This window comes from Buteo buteo, chromosome 12 (assembly GCF_964188355.1).
Source record: "Buteo buteo chromosome 12, bButBut1.hap1.1, whole genome shotgun sequence".
NCBI lineage: Eukaryota > Metazoa > Chordata > Aves > Accipitriformes > Accipitridae > Buteo > Buteo buteo.
The window spans coordinates 42,520,717-42,536,550 of NC_134182.1; the positions used below are offsets into that span (position 1 = coordinate 42,520,717).

General features: G+C 51.9%; 1 protein-coding gene across 2 annotated transcripts; it reads right to left on the reverse strand.

Annotated features, from left to right (window-relative positions):
- Window positions 1–457: 457 nt before the first annotated feature.
- RASSF2 (Ras association domain family member 2) lies at window positions 458–12,083 on the reverse strand. 2 transcript variants are annotated; one of them, XM_075043684.1, is made up of 12 exons: window positions 12,021–12,083; window positions 11,274–11,479; window positions 8,019–8,101; window positions 6,799–6,874; window positions 6,483–6,634; window positions 5,255–5,343; window positions 3,464–3,615; window positions 3,263–3,364; window positions 3,026–3,077; window positions 2,798–2,919; window positions 1,976–2,073; window positions 458–1,755 (listed from the first exon to the last, which is right to left on the reverse strand). In XM_075043684.1, the coding sequence occupies exons 3-12, from the start codon at window positions 8,075–8,077 to the stop codon at window positions 1,686–1,688; spliced, it is 972 nt and encodes a 323-aa protein (XP_074899785.1). In that variant the 5' UTR covers window positions 8,078–8,101; window positions 11,274–11,479; window positions 12,021–12,083; the 3' UTR covers window positions 458–1,685. The 2 variants fall into 2 exon arrangements, with proteins under 2 accessions (XP_074899785.1, XP_074899784.1); XM_075043683.1 differs by having other exon boundaries at window positions 6,483–6,673.
- Between the last annotated feature and the right edge of the window lie 3,751 nt (window positions 12,084–15,834).

Here is a 15,834-nt window from a genome sequence, read left to right on the forward strand (position 1 = left end):
CGTCGGTGGCTTCGGGGAGAAAGCAAAGCGTGGCTGGGGATAACCTTGGGGATGCAGAGAGCTCGGTCTCGAGGAGGTGAAAAAACCTGAATATATCAGGTTTAAAAACGCGACGGGTTTAAAACAAGGCTAAGCAATGCAGAGGTTTTCTTCTAGAGGTGAGTTTTACCTTCTGGAAGGGAAATATCCAGAGGATGGAGCCCACCAAGCATGGCGCATGGGGATGAATAGTCTCTAAGGGCTGGATAAACCCTACAACAGCCCCCCAAAATCCTCCAGCAATTTAGTTGTGAGTCTCCAAAACTGCAGGGCAGGAGCATTTCTCCTCGGGAAACTTCTCCGCCAGGATTCAGGCAGGTTTTTGTCTTCTCCCTCGTCACTCCCAGACTACGCTGAGCCCACTTCAGTAGCATTTCTATCCGCAAAGTGCTTTATTTTGAATAAACCAGGCTCTAACTCGGGGGTTTTCATTCTGTATTAAGTTGCTACATATTTTGTTTTCTTGTTAATCAACAAAGCAATGCCACAGTCATCCTTCAAATACATAAAAAGCTTTTCTCGCTGTACAATACTTTCCCTAACACATGTTAAAGGTGGAAAAGGTACCATTAAAATTAAAAAAAATTACAAAGACACATTGCAAAAACGCAAGGGAGGGAGAAAGTAAGAGTTTTAGTTCATGTCGAGGTATAAAATTGATATTGCTGGTTTAGCCTGGGAGGAAAGAGGTTTTTCCACGTGCGATGGTGGTAACAGAGCCAGTCCAGGTCCCGGTTTCACCGGGATGATGTGCCAGCACCACTGCAAAAACAATATGCAAAATAAACCCCTCTTTATTTCTGCCTCCCCCTCCTCTTGCCTCCCCTGCCCCACCCCTTTCCGTACAGCATCCCTTGAGAGATGCTCAGCACCGTCAACTATTCCTGTGAGCACTATTTGGCAAGTTACAGCTACCAGAGAGGTTTGACATCGTGGTTTGTTTTTTTGTTTTAAAAATCCCTAAAATTAGTGCAAATTAGAAATGGGGGAAGGAGGGACTTATGCGACCAGATGCAGGTTAAGGGAACACGCCGGAAAAATGCGATTTACTCTTTTGCTGTAAATCCAACCATCAGTCCCCAGGTTTGCTTTTGGCAGCAAAAGTGTTAAAAAAACCCCAATTCTCAGCTGACCCTTCTGATTTACAAAAGCTCCCCGTCACCTGTGAATTATTGCAAGAGAAATGTGCTTTTTTGTTGTTTTTTTTAAAAAGAGGAATTATTTGTGCTCTCTTGCCACCAAGCAGCGGGTCCTCTGCTGGGAGCCACGTGCGGGCACTGCTGAAGTGAGCATCTTCAAACTGAGCCCAAAGTTCTTCCTCTCCAACGCTTGCAGCCCTCGCCCTGCTCATGGATTTCTTTTTTTTTTTTTTTTAACCTGTTATTTCCAGGGATTTGAGGTTTTGGCTGAAGCTGCCACTGGCCAGAGCCTTGCTGGGAAAAACCCCATTTGCCGAGGAGGAATCCCCCGAGGATGCTGCGCAGATGAAGGTGCGGGAGGATGGGTTGGCTCAGCGCCGCAGCGATCCGGGCGGATACTGGGAGTGCTCCGGGAAAGACGGAGGTTTGGGATTCGGTACAGTACGTCCTGTGGGCAAAAGGCTCTTCGTGTGATGCAACTCGGAGCCAGGGCCCTGGTGAAGCGTTTCACATCGCCGTCGGACCTTCAGAAATCTCCTCCAGCCTTTGCTCAATCATCAGCCGGAGGATGGAATATCTGGAGAGGTGGAGGACAAGGAAAAGAGGATTTTTGCAGCATCAAGCTGGGTTTTTAACCCAAATTACCACAAAACCCCTGGAATAATGGAAAACCCAATGGCTTATGCATGCCTTAAGGATGCAAGGCTGTGCAAATGAATTTTTTGGCACCAAAAGAACCCCCTGACAATGTCCTTAACTCTCAGCATCTCCCCTCGATGCCACCGAGCCTGGCGTACTTGCGCATTAGCTTCTTCACTTCACGATCCTCCTCTTCCTCCAGCTTCTGGATGAAGCTCCTGAGGACGGGCATCTCGAATTTGATGTACTGAGCAACCTGGGTGGGAAAGAAATGCCAAGCTGGGTGATGAAGAAGGTGATGCACCGACGCCACGAGGCTGAAGGTGACCTCTCAGCATCCTCTCCCCAGATTTAACCAGGGAAATAAAGGACCGCTCCACCTCCCCCCGATTTTTGCAACAAACCCTGAAAGAAAACATGTTTCCTCTGCACGCCAGGAACTTCAGCTTGTGCTAATTATTGGAAAAAAAAATCCACCTAAGGTTTATTTTACCCACTGGCTGCAAGACTTGGCTCCTTCATATGGAGAAACCTGTGCATCCCCAACGTATCACTGAGTGCTGTTTAAGCCCAACCGTACCCGGAAAGCACCTCATTTGTGCTCTGATTTAAGAGCAAAGCAGTGCTGGGGCGGGAGGGAACCTGCAGATGGCACAAACGAGCCGTTTCTCACTCGCAGCCCTTTCTCCGGCTGGAAAAAAAATATCAATTCCACCAACAGCTGCGCAGCGATTGCTCTTCTGCGATCAGATTTGGGATGGCAAAATAGGGCTGGGGCCCTTTGCTCTCACTTGCAGTTTGAAGCTGCTCTTTAAACACAGAACAAGGTTTTTCCCATGAAACGGGGAGTTTTCACGGGGAGAAAAGCAAAGCAATTCCTGCATCCCCAGCGTGAAGACATCCCCCCGCCAGGTTTTCCACCCCTGGCTGCACCCTGCGCCCATCCAAAAGTGATGAACATCCCGTGCCGGCAAACTTACGTCGTAGGTGACTTCCTCCACCTGGTCCTTCTCCATGAGGAAGACCTTGGAGACCTGCTCGCAGGGGCCTTGCAGGATGCGGGCGATCAGGGGGTAATCGCTGGCTCGCAGCTTCTGCTTCTCTGCAACGCCAAAAGCACCGGCGTTGGGCCCAGCGGATAACGGGGCTTTGCTGCGGCCGACCCGCCGGCTGTGCCAGGGAGGGTTTGGGGTTTTTTGCAGACTCACCTCCGCTGGTGTGGACGATGTACAGCGCAAACTCCTCCGCCGAGTTTTCAATCTGAACGGAGACACAAATCACTATTAAAGGTCCACGTTTCTACCCTTGGCTTTCCCAGCAATTAAAAAAAAAAAAAAAAAAAAAAAATCCCATTATTTCGCTCCACCGTTCCATTTTGTATCCACGGGATATAAATTCCTCGTGCAGAGCAACCCAGGAGCTTGTGGGGGGGATATCTCACATACCTTGAATTTATTGAGCAGCAGTTTGAGGACCTGGGGGGTCGTCATCGTGCTGTTTATCCGGACGTTGGTGATGGAGCCGTACGCCGGCGTGAACACGGACGTCTACGGGGCGCAAAGTCCATTTAAACCTCCCCCCGGCCTGGATTTCCCCACCGATCTGTCGGGAGAGGTTCTGGGGAGCCGGCGAGGTTCGGGGCTCACCTTGTGGTTGTAGAAGTGCCCGTTGATGGAGAAGCGGTGACGGCGGATGCGCCGCTGCTCGCTGGGGGTGCGGGCGCTGCCCCGGCGTCGCACGCCCACGTCGCTCCGTGTCCGCATCAGCTGCGGCGTCTCCTCCGGCTGCGATTTGGTGGCTGGAAAAAAAACCCAAACAGTGGGAGGACAGGGCTGAGGACCGAGGGCAAGCGAGAATCCCCCCGGGTCCTACCCCAGCATCTCCCTGCTGCAAATTGGCTGCTGGGAGTCGTCCTCCCCCCTCAGGTGCACAAGTCCCCATCCCAGAAATACAGCCCTACAAACTTCCCAGGACAGATTTAACCCGCTATTTTAAACCACGGCAGCTACTGGTTTATTCTCTCCCAGCTCCTGGAGGAGGCTATTAATTCAGAATTAACTGCATAAATCCAGGCTGCTACCTTGATAAAGCCTCTTCTCCTGGGGACTCGAGCATCTTTACTCGCTTTTTTATAATTTAACTTTTTTTTTTTTGTCCTCCTTTCCTTTAATGAGAACAGGCAAACGAGGCCAGCGCTTCAGATCTCTGCGTGAAAACTGGCCTGGGTCCAGATTATTATAAACTAGCTCTTCATCCATTTTTAATGAACCTCTCGGGCTTGAGCTTGGATGTTTTAATTCAAAGCATGTCTGCAGCAAGAAAAATCTCTGGTGCGCGCCGTTCCAGATGCACGCCACGGGCCACGGTGACTAAGCACTCACGAGGAGCCGTGCACGCACGTTATGGACTGATTTTTATAGGCTTTAGGAGAAAAATATAATAAAAGACTCTTTCTTATGCGCTGGCAGAGGATTAATGTCATATGGCTGGCTGAAATCGCTGCTGGGTTTTTTCTATGGTGCAATGCGTTGTGGATATCGCCCGGGCAAGCTTTAATTAGGGAGGGGGGGAAATAAAGCGTCATGCGCAGGGAGATCAAAAAGCAAAAGGGGAAAAGCTGAAGGATCAAGGATGGGGCAAAGGGTTTCATGGATCAATGAGCTTTACAAGTGCTGAGCTCTTCCCCGAGCTGGGAAATGGATGAGCACCCCAAAGCCAAAAGGATTAGCTGGTTCTTCTCTGCCTTTGGGTTGTGTTTCCATAAAAATACTTCCCCCCCCAAAAAAAAAAAAAAAAAAAAAAGCAAGCCAGGAATATCTGAAAAGTGCCCCAACCAAATGAGAAAACCACTTAAAGCAGGTTTTTCCAGTGGGAATTGCTGGTGGGACAGTTTGTGTCCCATTCATCGCTGCCTCATGCTCAAAACAAGGGGTTAACGAAGTGCAGGGCAGACAAGCTCTTCCCCCTCTATACAGAAGAAAAACCAGGGAGGGGAAAAAAAAAAAAACTTTGCACAAATGTTGACTTCCCCATGGTAACGGCACTTCCCAACGGTGCCTATTCTTCTTCCCTAAAAGCAGAGCTGCCGGGAAAGGGAAGCGCCGACATCCTTTTCCCTGTGATCCCACGAGGCTCTTTGCTCCATCCCCCGTATTTCTTTCCAAGTTCCTCTTACCACATCCCAGTGTGGCCCTTTTCCCAAGCAAAAACCTTTTAGGAAGGGTTTTGGGCCATCGGGGCTAAGACTTTCATGCTGCAATTAAATAAATTAACCAGAGGCGCTTTGGAAATGGCTTAAAGGAACGTGGAGCAAGATGGAGACACCAACTTCTAGAGAAAAAAATGCCTGGTTTATATTTTTCTCAAAGCAAAATGGAGTATAAGGCAGCTGCTCCCAACTGCCTGGCCAAATCCAACCGGATCCAAGCCCGGCTCACCTGCGCAGCTCCCAGGAGCCTCTGCGTTTGGCACGGCCTCCGCATCCGTAACCTGGATGTCCGGCAAGGTGCTGGGCTTCAGCACGGACCTGGCAATAAAAAACAAAACAAAACAAAACAAAACAAAATAAAATAAAATAAAATAAAAAAAGATGGGTGCCCTGTTAGCCAGCAGCTGCAGAGGGAACAAGCACCAGGATAATTTCCCCTCCGAGCCCCCATGCTGCTATTTCCAGGATGGGATGCAGCCCATTCTCCCTGCAGATTTGGCAGATAACCAGCCCTGCAGGGTCACAGCACAGGCTAGTCGCAATATAAATCTTGAATCCCATCTTGTCCCGCTCCCAAAAAACCCCTTTGGAGGGTCTTATCCCAGCTGCCCTCTTCCCAGGAAGGGATGCTGAAGCCTGCAACCGCCTTTTTGCAAGCACCAGCACACCAATGCACAAGCAAAGCTGAACCTGCCCCCTTTTTCCCCCCTTTGCAGACAGCTAAAAAACCCATGCAAAACCAGGCAGACCCCCCCACGGCCAGGACAACCCACAGCTTTGCTGCTCCTGGGCACTTGAGGATCCAGGGGGCTGGGAGCTGGCTGTCCCAGGGGAATTACTTGAGCCCAGGGCAAAATCCAGCATTAAACTTGGATTAAAGTTAAAGCCCAGGCTTGTTTTAGAAGGAACTTCTTGCAGGCAAAGGGCTGTTTGCAAAAGGGGGAGACTTTGCTAAAGGTGGGGGGGTGTCTTTGCAAAAGGGGGAGTTTTGCAAAAAGGGGGGGGGCTCTGCAAAAAAGAGGGGGTCTTTGCAAAAGGGGAGAGTTGAAAAGGGAGTCTTTGGAAAAAAGGGGGGGGTCTGCAAAAGAGGGAGAGTTTTACAAAAGGGGGAGTTTTGCAAAAGGGGGGTTGCAAAAGGGGGGGTCTTTGCAAAAAAAGGGGGGTCTGCAAAAGAGGGGGAGTTTTACAAAAGGGGGGGTTGCAAAAGGGGTCTTTGCAAAAGGGGAAGGGGTTGCAAAAAGGGGTCAAGTTTTGCAAAAGGGGGGGTCTTTGCTGAAAAAAAGGGGACCTTTGCAACGCAAACCCAAGCCACTTTATTTCAGACTCGGCTTCCTCAGGGTGTTGCATGTTGGAAAAAAAAGGACCCAGAGAAGGGAGCTGGGGTTGCAACCCAGCAAACCGTAGCTGGGGCGGGGGGCGCAGGGGGGTGTGGGGTGTCTTCGTGTTCCTTTGCTCACCCGTGGGCTCCCAGGTTGCAGCCGGAGTGCCAGGAGGAGGAGGAGGGTGGCGGACGGATGCGCTGGTTGTCATCCTGCATCTGCAGGCGGATGGGTCGCCGCAAGCCCCAGGAGATGTTCAGCAGCCCCTCCACGATGAGCTCGCCTTCCTCCTGCGCGAGAGATGGGCACCTCGATATCCGAATTACAAACTGCGAGGATAATACTAAGAGGCGGGTTTTGTTTGGACCTCCCAAGTCTGAATCAAACCCAATTTCCTTGGTTTTTTTCTCTGCTGCCAGAAATAAGTTGGGTGCCTGCCCTGGGGGTTTCTTACCTCCCGGTGCCGCAGCTGCAAATTTTGCCCTTCATAGTAGATGTTGTATGTCTTCAAGTGTAAGAGCAGCTCATTTCTGGAAAAAAATGGGAAAGATGCTGAGCAGAGATGCAGAGGAGCGAGGGGGGATGTTGCAGGACATACCTGGCGTGGTACCCCCTCAGCCGGCCAGGGGGAAATTTGGGGAATCTGGGAGAAAGCAGGAATTGCTTCCCAGGGTCAGGCTGGGTGATGAACCTGCTACACTGCTGGCGGACCCAAACCAGCTTCATTTGGGGCAAATTTGGGTCTTTTGCTGCCTCTAGACCTCCCTTGTTGAGGATATCTGCTGCGGGTTCAACCAGGGAAAATCAGCAACCACAATCAGGGGGACAAGCTCCCTGCAACCATGCCCACCATAAACCTTGCAAAAAGACATAAGAAAACCCATCAGGCATTAGTGGAGTTGGTCACAAGGCTGAAAAACAAGGAAATTTTTGGAGCGCCCAAGCCCTTGGGTCACGGTGGAGTCACAAGTTATCGCAGGCGAGTTTATCAAGTCGGCTCGTCGCTCCAGACCCTGACTTTGAGCTCAAATAAAAAGTCTGAGCCTTGCTCCAGTTGCAAAAGAAAGATAAAAAAATTAAAAAATAAAAATAATAAAAATAAACCAACACAGGCTGTCTGAGCACAGCTATGAATCACAGGGAAGTGATGCCTCTGGCGTTAATTCATAAAGGTGCCATTAATTCAGCTGGGCTGGCTGATGGAGTTTAAGGATGCTCGGCACCATCAGACTAGTATAAAGAAGCACAAATCATGGGGCCTTGGGGTTATGAGAGAGAAAAAGGGGAGGGAAATATCACATATATGCTTTATCTCCTCCAAAATCTTCCTTGAATCTTAAGAATCATTTTACCAAAGCACGAAAGACCAACCACTGATAGGGACCTTTTTCAGCAAAACCTGTATTTCATGAAAGTTTATAGAGCATTTGGCCACGCTCCTAAGAAAATAATTTCAAAATCCCATCAACAACCCCCTTTTTTTTTTAAAGGAAATTGCCATTTCTTGCCCTAGAATGGCTTTTTCTTTCCAAATCCAACCATATCCGAGTTAAAACCCAGGGTTGCTTCCCTCCTCCCAGCTCGATGGCAAAAACCCCCAGGAATATTGCAAGTAACTCCCCAACTACCAGCACCGACTGTATTTCTGCATTACAGCCCTGCCAAGCATCTTACTTGGAGATGTATTTGTCTTTTCCACAGGGGACCAGGTACTCGCAGCCGCCGTAATCCATCCTCCCACTCTTCTTTCATGAGAGCTGAATTGCAAAAAGGGAGGAGAGAAAAGCATTGGCGTGAACCGCCCTGTTATCGCATCCCTGATAATCACCCCTGCATAATGGGGAAAAAATAAACTTGCTTGGATTTGGAAGAGATCTTGGGAAAAGGCTCCAGTGGATGCAGCCGCAGGCAAAGTTTGAAGCGACTCCTCCCGGAAAACCGATGGGGAGGGAGGAGAAATCAGATAAGGGGAGAAGTGTTGTAAACTCACTGAAAATTTAATACCGGCAGAGATACGCTTACGCTAACATTTGCATTTCGAGCATCCACGGACTGCCCTAGAGATGCCAGACCTGGAGGTGGCAGGGCTATAAACAGGATTTGCTCCTTTTCTCCATTTATTTTGCTAGGGGTTGGTTACGAAGCTCCGGACACGGGGGTTCTGGATCCAGCTTGGTGCTTCCCTGTGCCGTCCCAAAACCAGGCAGTGGGCACGAGGGCTGACTTTCGCAAGCAGCGAGAGGTGCTGGGCTGGTTCCTTTATCTTTTTTTTAACGATGCCGGTTGAATTTTTGTGCATTCCCTCCAGTGCCAAAACATTTCCATTGCTCTCATGCAAACACTTGGATACTCCCCCAAAAATCCCACCTTGGAAATGGCCCCGGCTTAGAGCATAAGTGTGATTTTTGGGTGCTATGAAGCGGAATTCAAGTGAGATTTAGGGTGAAGTCCTCAGGGTCACTTGTGGGCTTGGAGCACTTTGGAAATCAGACCTTGAAATGCAACATCGGGGCGGTTTTAGGCGACAAGAAAGGACTTCTCAGGTCACACTTTTCCTTGGGTGTTTGTGCAAATCCTTCTACAGACGGGCTTTCATTTTTCCAGGGTCTCTCCCCTCCCTTCCCTTGTCCAGAAAGAGAAAGCAAGGCAAGAAAAGAGCATTTAATCTGCAAACCCCTGTTTTCTTCCACCTCCTGCATCGCCATGTGCTTCCTCCGAATCCCCTGGGAAACAAACCCATTTTCCTGCCAAAAAACCCCAAACCCCACAAACAACATCCAGGCGGATAAATGACTCAACCAAGGACATGTGGTAAAACCTGTGTCGGAGGAAGGACCTGCCCCCTAAAACTTCAGCACGGCGGCAATCCCCACTTCTTACCCTGTACATCAGGACATATTCTAGCAAATAATTTCTGTACAACAGCAAAAACATTCTGTGTCGTGCTTCAAACCACAGAAGAGGTTGCAAAAACAAAGCTGGTGTTTAAGCAGGCAGAAACAGGCAGGGGAAGGGTAGGAAGCCGGCCCGGCCCCCGGGACTCCAGCTCTGCCTGGAGAAAGCAGAAGAGAAACCCGTCACCGAAAAATCGCATGTCGGGACGGAAAAGCTGACAAAGCTTCGGGTTTCCTGACGAGCCAAGGAGCCGTGCGAGCATCCCGGCAAAGCCCGGCATCAAGCCTCCTCCTGCGGCCGGCAGCCGCCTCTCCCGCATCCATCTATCCTCCCACCGGCAATAAACCAAATAATAATCTTATTTATCCCTCAAAAATTATACCGGGTGGGGATTTTCCAGCCAGCTTGTGGCTTTGGAATAAATGTCAGCGCAGCTGCTGCATGGCACCTGCCCCGGTGGGGACCTGAATTTGGGGGCTACCAGCTGTGAGATACAGGAACAGTAGAAATAAGCATCTCGCTCGTGGGTGTCCCCTGAAAGCGGATGAAAAAGCTCTGGGGAAGTCACCGTTAAGGCATTGCTGCGCAGCAGGAGGATGAAACGACACAGCTGCTTGACCCATGCAAAAAAGTTGCCCAAAATACCAACATAGCCGAACCACCCCCCATCCTCCAGAGGCGCAAACCGGGGTGCAGCCTTTGGTATGGCAGGGAGATTCGCCCCGTGGCGTCGCGGCGATACGAAGGGGTGAAGCCAAGGGCCCAGTTCCCTCGAAGGGAACACGGGAGGCGAACTCCAGCCGAAAAAAAAGACTCATTTGGGGATGGAAGGGGAGCCCTGAAAGGCAGGTTCATCCCGCTGCACCGAGGAGCCCGGTTTCCTGTTTACCGCCCCAGCGCTGCCACCTTCGCCTCCGTCATCACATCCCCTTTCAAGCAAGAGAGGAAAGGGGCAAATTCTTCCTTTTTTGGATCTCGAGAGTGCCAGGCTGCGGGTGGAAGGGAGTGGTGGCCTCCCAGAGATCCCCAAACGGAGACCAGCTCCCCCCCACCCTGATTTTCTGCCATAGCTTTAGCAAACAGCTGGAAATCACCAAAACAAAAAGGCTGGCAACGTGCAAATTGCCCAATCGGTTGCTCAACCTCGGCAGCTTGGTGCCGTCTACATTTCCTGGCACCCCCCGTGCCTCAGTTTCCCTACTCTGAGCCAATGTATTTCCTTCACACCCGGCGCAGACTGAGGTTTCACTGCTGTCTTGCAAAGCGCTTTTAAAAAAAATCAGATCAAATCAATTCCCCCTGCACACGTGGCAGGAGGATTTCAGCCCTCTCTGCCTTCCAACACGAGCTGTTGGCTGCTCCGGCAGCTGCTTACAGGCCTGACAGACCCCAGACTTATACCCTTCCTTAAAAAAAACCTTCTCAAGACCCTTCCCTGCATGCCTACGGCCCCATCTGCCCCGCAGTGCAGAGGGAGCCTTGCCACGCTCGCAGCCTCTCGCATAGAGCAGGGATGAGTGCTCGCTTTTGCCGAGCTCCTGGGGAGATCCACAGATCAAATACTACAACAAAAAATAGAAAAAAAAAAGAGAAAACCCCCAAAGGTCATGTTTTCAGCAAGAGAAGGGTGGTCTTCCCTGCTCCTGCAAAGAAAGGAGCATTTTTAGGGTTTTTTTTGCTTTCTTGGTCCCCTCCCACAGCATGCAGACGCTTCAGCAGCATCCCTGCCACCGCTTCGGCGTCATCCCCGCTCAGGCGGGAGATGCAATTTGGGCGCAGCTGAGGCTTCCCCCCTGGCCGAGCGAGGGATTGTGGGAATATCCCGCTCCCTGGGGAGGCCGCGATGCTCCCTCCTGTACAAACCCTGCCGCTTCCCTGCAGCCCAGGGCGGCTTTTAACCAGCCCAGCGGCGCATCGATCCCAATGCAATTAGTAGCAAAGCATCATCTGGAGGCGACAATTCCTCCCTCGTAGGCAGCAGGAGCCTCTCAAAGCTGCTTTGCTCAGCGGTGGGATACGACCGAGTGCCCTCACCCCGTCCCGGCAGATCCTTGACTTGACCGACGGTGCTCGATGGACGGCTCCCACGAGCCGGTGCAGCGCTGGCTCCGGCCCAGGCGCTATTTTGGAGCCGGGATTTCTTCCGAGTGTCCGTCTGGCGTCCCTAAGCGCGAAGGTGCGGCAGCTCCATTGTTTTCCAGTGCCGCTATTGTTCGCCAGCCCAATTCCTCAGCCCTGTCCTGCAAAGGGAAAAGGAGGGGAGCGGTGAGCAATGGCAGAGCCACCGGCGGGCGATGCCATCGAGGTGCCGGCTCGCTTGGGGACAAGCGAGGGGACCCGTTGGCCACGCTCAGCAGGTCAGGCCCCCGCTCGAGCGGAGCCGGTGGCCGTCAACGCCTGGTCGGGGGCTCTGGGAAAGGAGCTGGTGGGGTGTCCACCCCGGGTGCGATGGGGGTCGCGGCGAAGGGGTCGCGACGGGGCTGGGGACCTGCGGGTGCTCGCGGGTCCCCTCCGGCCTGCGAGAGCAGCCGGCCCCAAAAGGGAGGGTGATGCCGAGGATGCTCGTTGGGTGCAGAGGGGTCACCCCGGCGTGTGGGGGCCGGATCTCCCCCCCCCCAACTCTGCTCGCTGCGGCCGGGGCTCCGGGGTAGCTCCGGTTCAGCCCCGGGGCTGCTCCCCCGCCGCGCCCGGGGACGGATGGGGAGGGGGCTGGAGACCGGGATGCGGCTGAGGATGAGGATGGGGATGAGGATGGGGACAGCCCGTCCCGCCCGCACTCACCCGGTCCCGCTCCGCGCCGCTCCGCGCCGCAGCAGGCGCCCCCCGTAGGGCCGCCCCTCGGTGGGGCGTGGCGTGGGCGCGGCCGGGGCGTGGCGTGGGCGTGGCTGAGGCTACGCGCCGGGTTACCGGGGTTGGGATCCTGGGGGACACCCCTCTCCGGCACCCTGGATCACCCCGGCACCGGGATGCCAAGGGACAGCCCTTAGCGCCAGGACCGGGGCCGCCAAAGGACGCCCTTCCCCGGGCACCCAGTTTGTGCGCGTGTCCCCCCTCCCCGGGACTGCGATCCCAAAGGATGCTCCATCTCAAAGTCCTGGTTCAGGCTCTGGGACTGGGCTCCCAAAGGACACCCTGTTTCTGGCACCCGGGTTGCACCCCGGGACCAGGATCCTGAAGGATGCCCCGTCCCCGGTGCCAGGACCGGGATCCCAAAAGGATGCCCCATCCCACGCACTCGGGCTGGAAATGCTCTTAGGATCGGCTCCGGCTCCGTGCAGGACTCCCGGAGGGAGCTTTGCAGGCTGCATCACTCAGGCTAAAGTGGCTATTTCTACCTTAAAATGCCCCAAACCCTGTGATATTCAGTGCCAGAGCCATGCAGGCATCGCATGTCACCGTTCTGCCTTCGGGACGGTGCAATGGGTCTGTGCGCCGGCAGCAAGCAGTTCCCAACCGTAGCCGTGGTATCCCATCTGGACCCAAAACCGCCCCCGAGAAGGGGATTGAAGAGGAAATAAATAAATAAATACCCCCCCCCCCCCCAAACCCCCAAACTGCCTGGAAGCAGATGTTGCAGTTTGGGGTCACAGTTACCTCCGAAACAGTGCTCGGCCTCCAGCCTCCGCTCCAGGGCTGCGGGTCCCATCCTGCCCATCCACCCCACGCCGCTGCAGGAGAGTTTGGGGGAGCGTGGAGGTATTAAGTATTCCAGAAGAGCAGTGGCATGCAGCCACGTCCCTCCGCCTTTGTCTGCTCCTGACCTTTCCCAGTGCTTTGTGGCTTCTCCGGGCTCTTTTTCTTTTTAAGGAATTTGCCTAGAAACAGCCCACACAAAGGGAAAAAAAAAAACCCAAACCCAAACCAAAAACAAAGAAATAATCTGAACAGCTGGTTTAGCAAAACAAGCAAGTCTTTACAACCACGGATTGTAATCGGCCCTTTTTTTTGTTCCTTTTTTTTTTTTTTATTTGTATGTAAAATATGAGAAGTTCAGGAGGACCCATCTGGCTTAGGGAAACACTGACTTGGCAAAACCGAGCCGGGATGGGGGTTAGTATTTATATTCCAGCAGCATCTTCGAGGGCTGGCGGAGATGAGAGGCCCTTTGTCACGGGAAGAGCCCGGCCGTGCCGCACAATGGAGCGGGGACGGCCCCGACTGCCCGTGCTGTGCAAACCCCAGCCCCAAAAACCCAGGGATTTAGCCCCAAAGAGAGAGAAAGCTTCTACCATATCCCGCAGGCCATGGGGTGGATGCCATTGGAACAAAACGGGGGAAAAGAATAAAATAAAATAGAGGGGTTTGCTGTAGGGACCTGCGCGAGCACAAGGAGGAACTTGGTTGCAGGACTAGGGTTAAATCCTGATTTTGCAACATCCTGCTCATTGCCTTCAATGCACGCGCAGTGCATCGGGAAGGATCGAGCCTGGATGGAGACATTTATTTATCAAATAAAAGGAATTTGACCTACTCCTGCCATATAAGGACCATGCAACCTGTGAGGCCAGGACAGGCTGCCAGCTCCTCCTTGCCTGCCCAGCAGCTGTAAGCGCAAACCCAAGAGGAACGAAACCCACGTGGAAGGAGAGCAAAAAAACTTCTGCCTGCCAGAGCCCGAGCATCTCCCCACTACCAAAAATGTCCCAGGAAAAGGATGCTCCAAAGTAAGAGCCTGCATTTAGCCACACAGGGTTGTTATGGCACCCGCTTTGCAGGTTAAATCAGCATTTCTGTGCTAAATGCCACACAGGGAACATGGCTGATGCCGTCTAAACCATCAGCTTTGATGGATTTTCTTCTGTTTCTGCTCCCATAGCTGAGCCTGGAATTCAGGGACCTCAGTCAGACCCAAGCATAAGGCACCAGCTCCAAAATTCTCCAAAATTCAAGTATTTCCTCCAAGACTGAGCAAGCATCCAAACTCCCTTCATTCACACCCTGGCAGCTTCCCATTATTTCAACTTTAAGACCCCCAAGCTAATTGTCAGTAAATACCAAGCAATATTACGCATTTGGATACACGTTAGCTTAGGAGCATCTGTTAGCCGTTACGCAGCCTCCAGGAACCAGATGGGAAGAGACGCGGCTCTTGAAAAGGCTTTGGCTCATACCTAATAACGTGTTTCTTTGAAACATGGTCGCTGTCCCTGTTTGAGGATGTTTCAGTTGTTCTGAAAATCCACAAGTTTTGAGATTCTGCCTGAGATAGAATGGGTTGATGCGGCTGTTGCCGAATTTTTATTTGGGCAAGACACAAGGAGAAAACACAATTATTTCCAGAGCTCTGACCCAGAAGCACAAAGGATTAATCAGGATTAAGATCAGAGTGGTTTTCATCACAGACCCAAACCCAGCCCAGCTCAGGAACAATTAGAAATCCCTCGCTCTGGTCAAACAGCTGCTCCACTGGCTTTGATACCAGATCTACTTTCACCCTCTCTCACTGCCAATTTAGGTGGCTTTTTGCCATTTTTCCTCCCATCCAAGTACACCATTTTTGGACTAGTCGCAGTAGGCTATGCCTAAGTTAAGAAAGGCACTTGGGAGTCTTAATTCCCCTTAAAATCAAGAGTAGCTACCTTGAAGGCTGACAGACGTCTAAGGGTGCTGTGTATCCTCAGCCAGATGTTTCCAGGTCCTAATTCATTGCAGGCAGCTACCGCGCATCACTAGCGCTCCAGGCTAACATTAAGAATTTAATATTACAACTCCAGATAAAACAAATGAGTTCATTAAACGGTTGGGGATGAGGCAAGGTGCTAGTCAGCTTCTTTCTTTTTAAATGCTGGTGACGAGGCAAGGCGATTGATACTCAGCTCGTTTAGCTGTACACGCTGTCCAAGAGGAGGGACAGGACATCTCCAAATCCACCGTGCCCATGGATCGCTTTGGGCACGCAGCAGCCCTGACAAGGGGCCCAGGAGACTTCACTTTGGCTACAAATTACCAAAGGCAGAGCAAGAATCTAGAGAAATTCCCAATCCTAAGGCTTTACCCTACACCAGAGGGTTATTTCTTTGCTGGTAACTCTTGCTGCTCATATTCGTAACTGGACAGAATAACTCAAAGCCTCTGCTCAGTGTACTATGAGAATGTGAAGGTTGTTTTTTCATTTTCATCAGGAAATTAGTCACCTAAGTTTTGCTGCGTGGACATTGCTCAGAAACACATCAGTGCTGACCGTGCAAATTGGTTTTACAGAGAGTTTTACTGTTCCTTGGCTGCCTGAGAGGTTGGGAGCTGCGAGAAGAGAGGGGCACGGGGCGCGGAGGGGGGACAAGTCCCCAACGCTGCTGCTGGCAGCTCCTCGGGGGAGATCTCAGAGGTCCCTCAACCGAAAGCAGGGACAGACAGCAAATATGAGGTATGGACTGTAAGCAGTGCCTCTTCCAAATAAATCAAGGAATTTAACGTGTCTTCATGGTATGAGCTGTGGGCTGAGAGCTGGAAGGGCCAGGAAGACGGCTGGGGGTTGTATTTTTGGGTGGCACTTGCTACAAAGAGATGCTTGGTCTTCACATCACCTGAATTCCCAAACCATCAATTTTGCTTCAAAGGGGATGTTTAAAAGGAAGTGTAACACCACGCTGCCAGG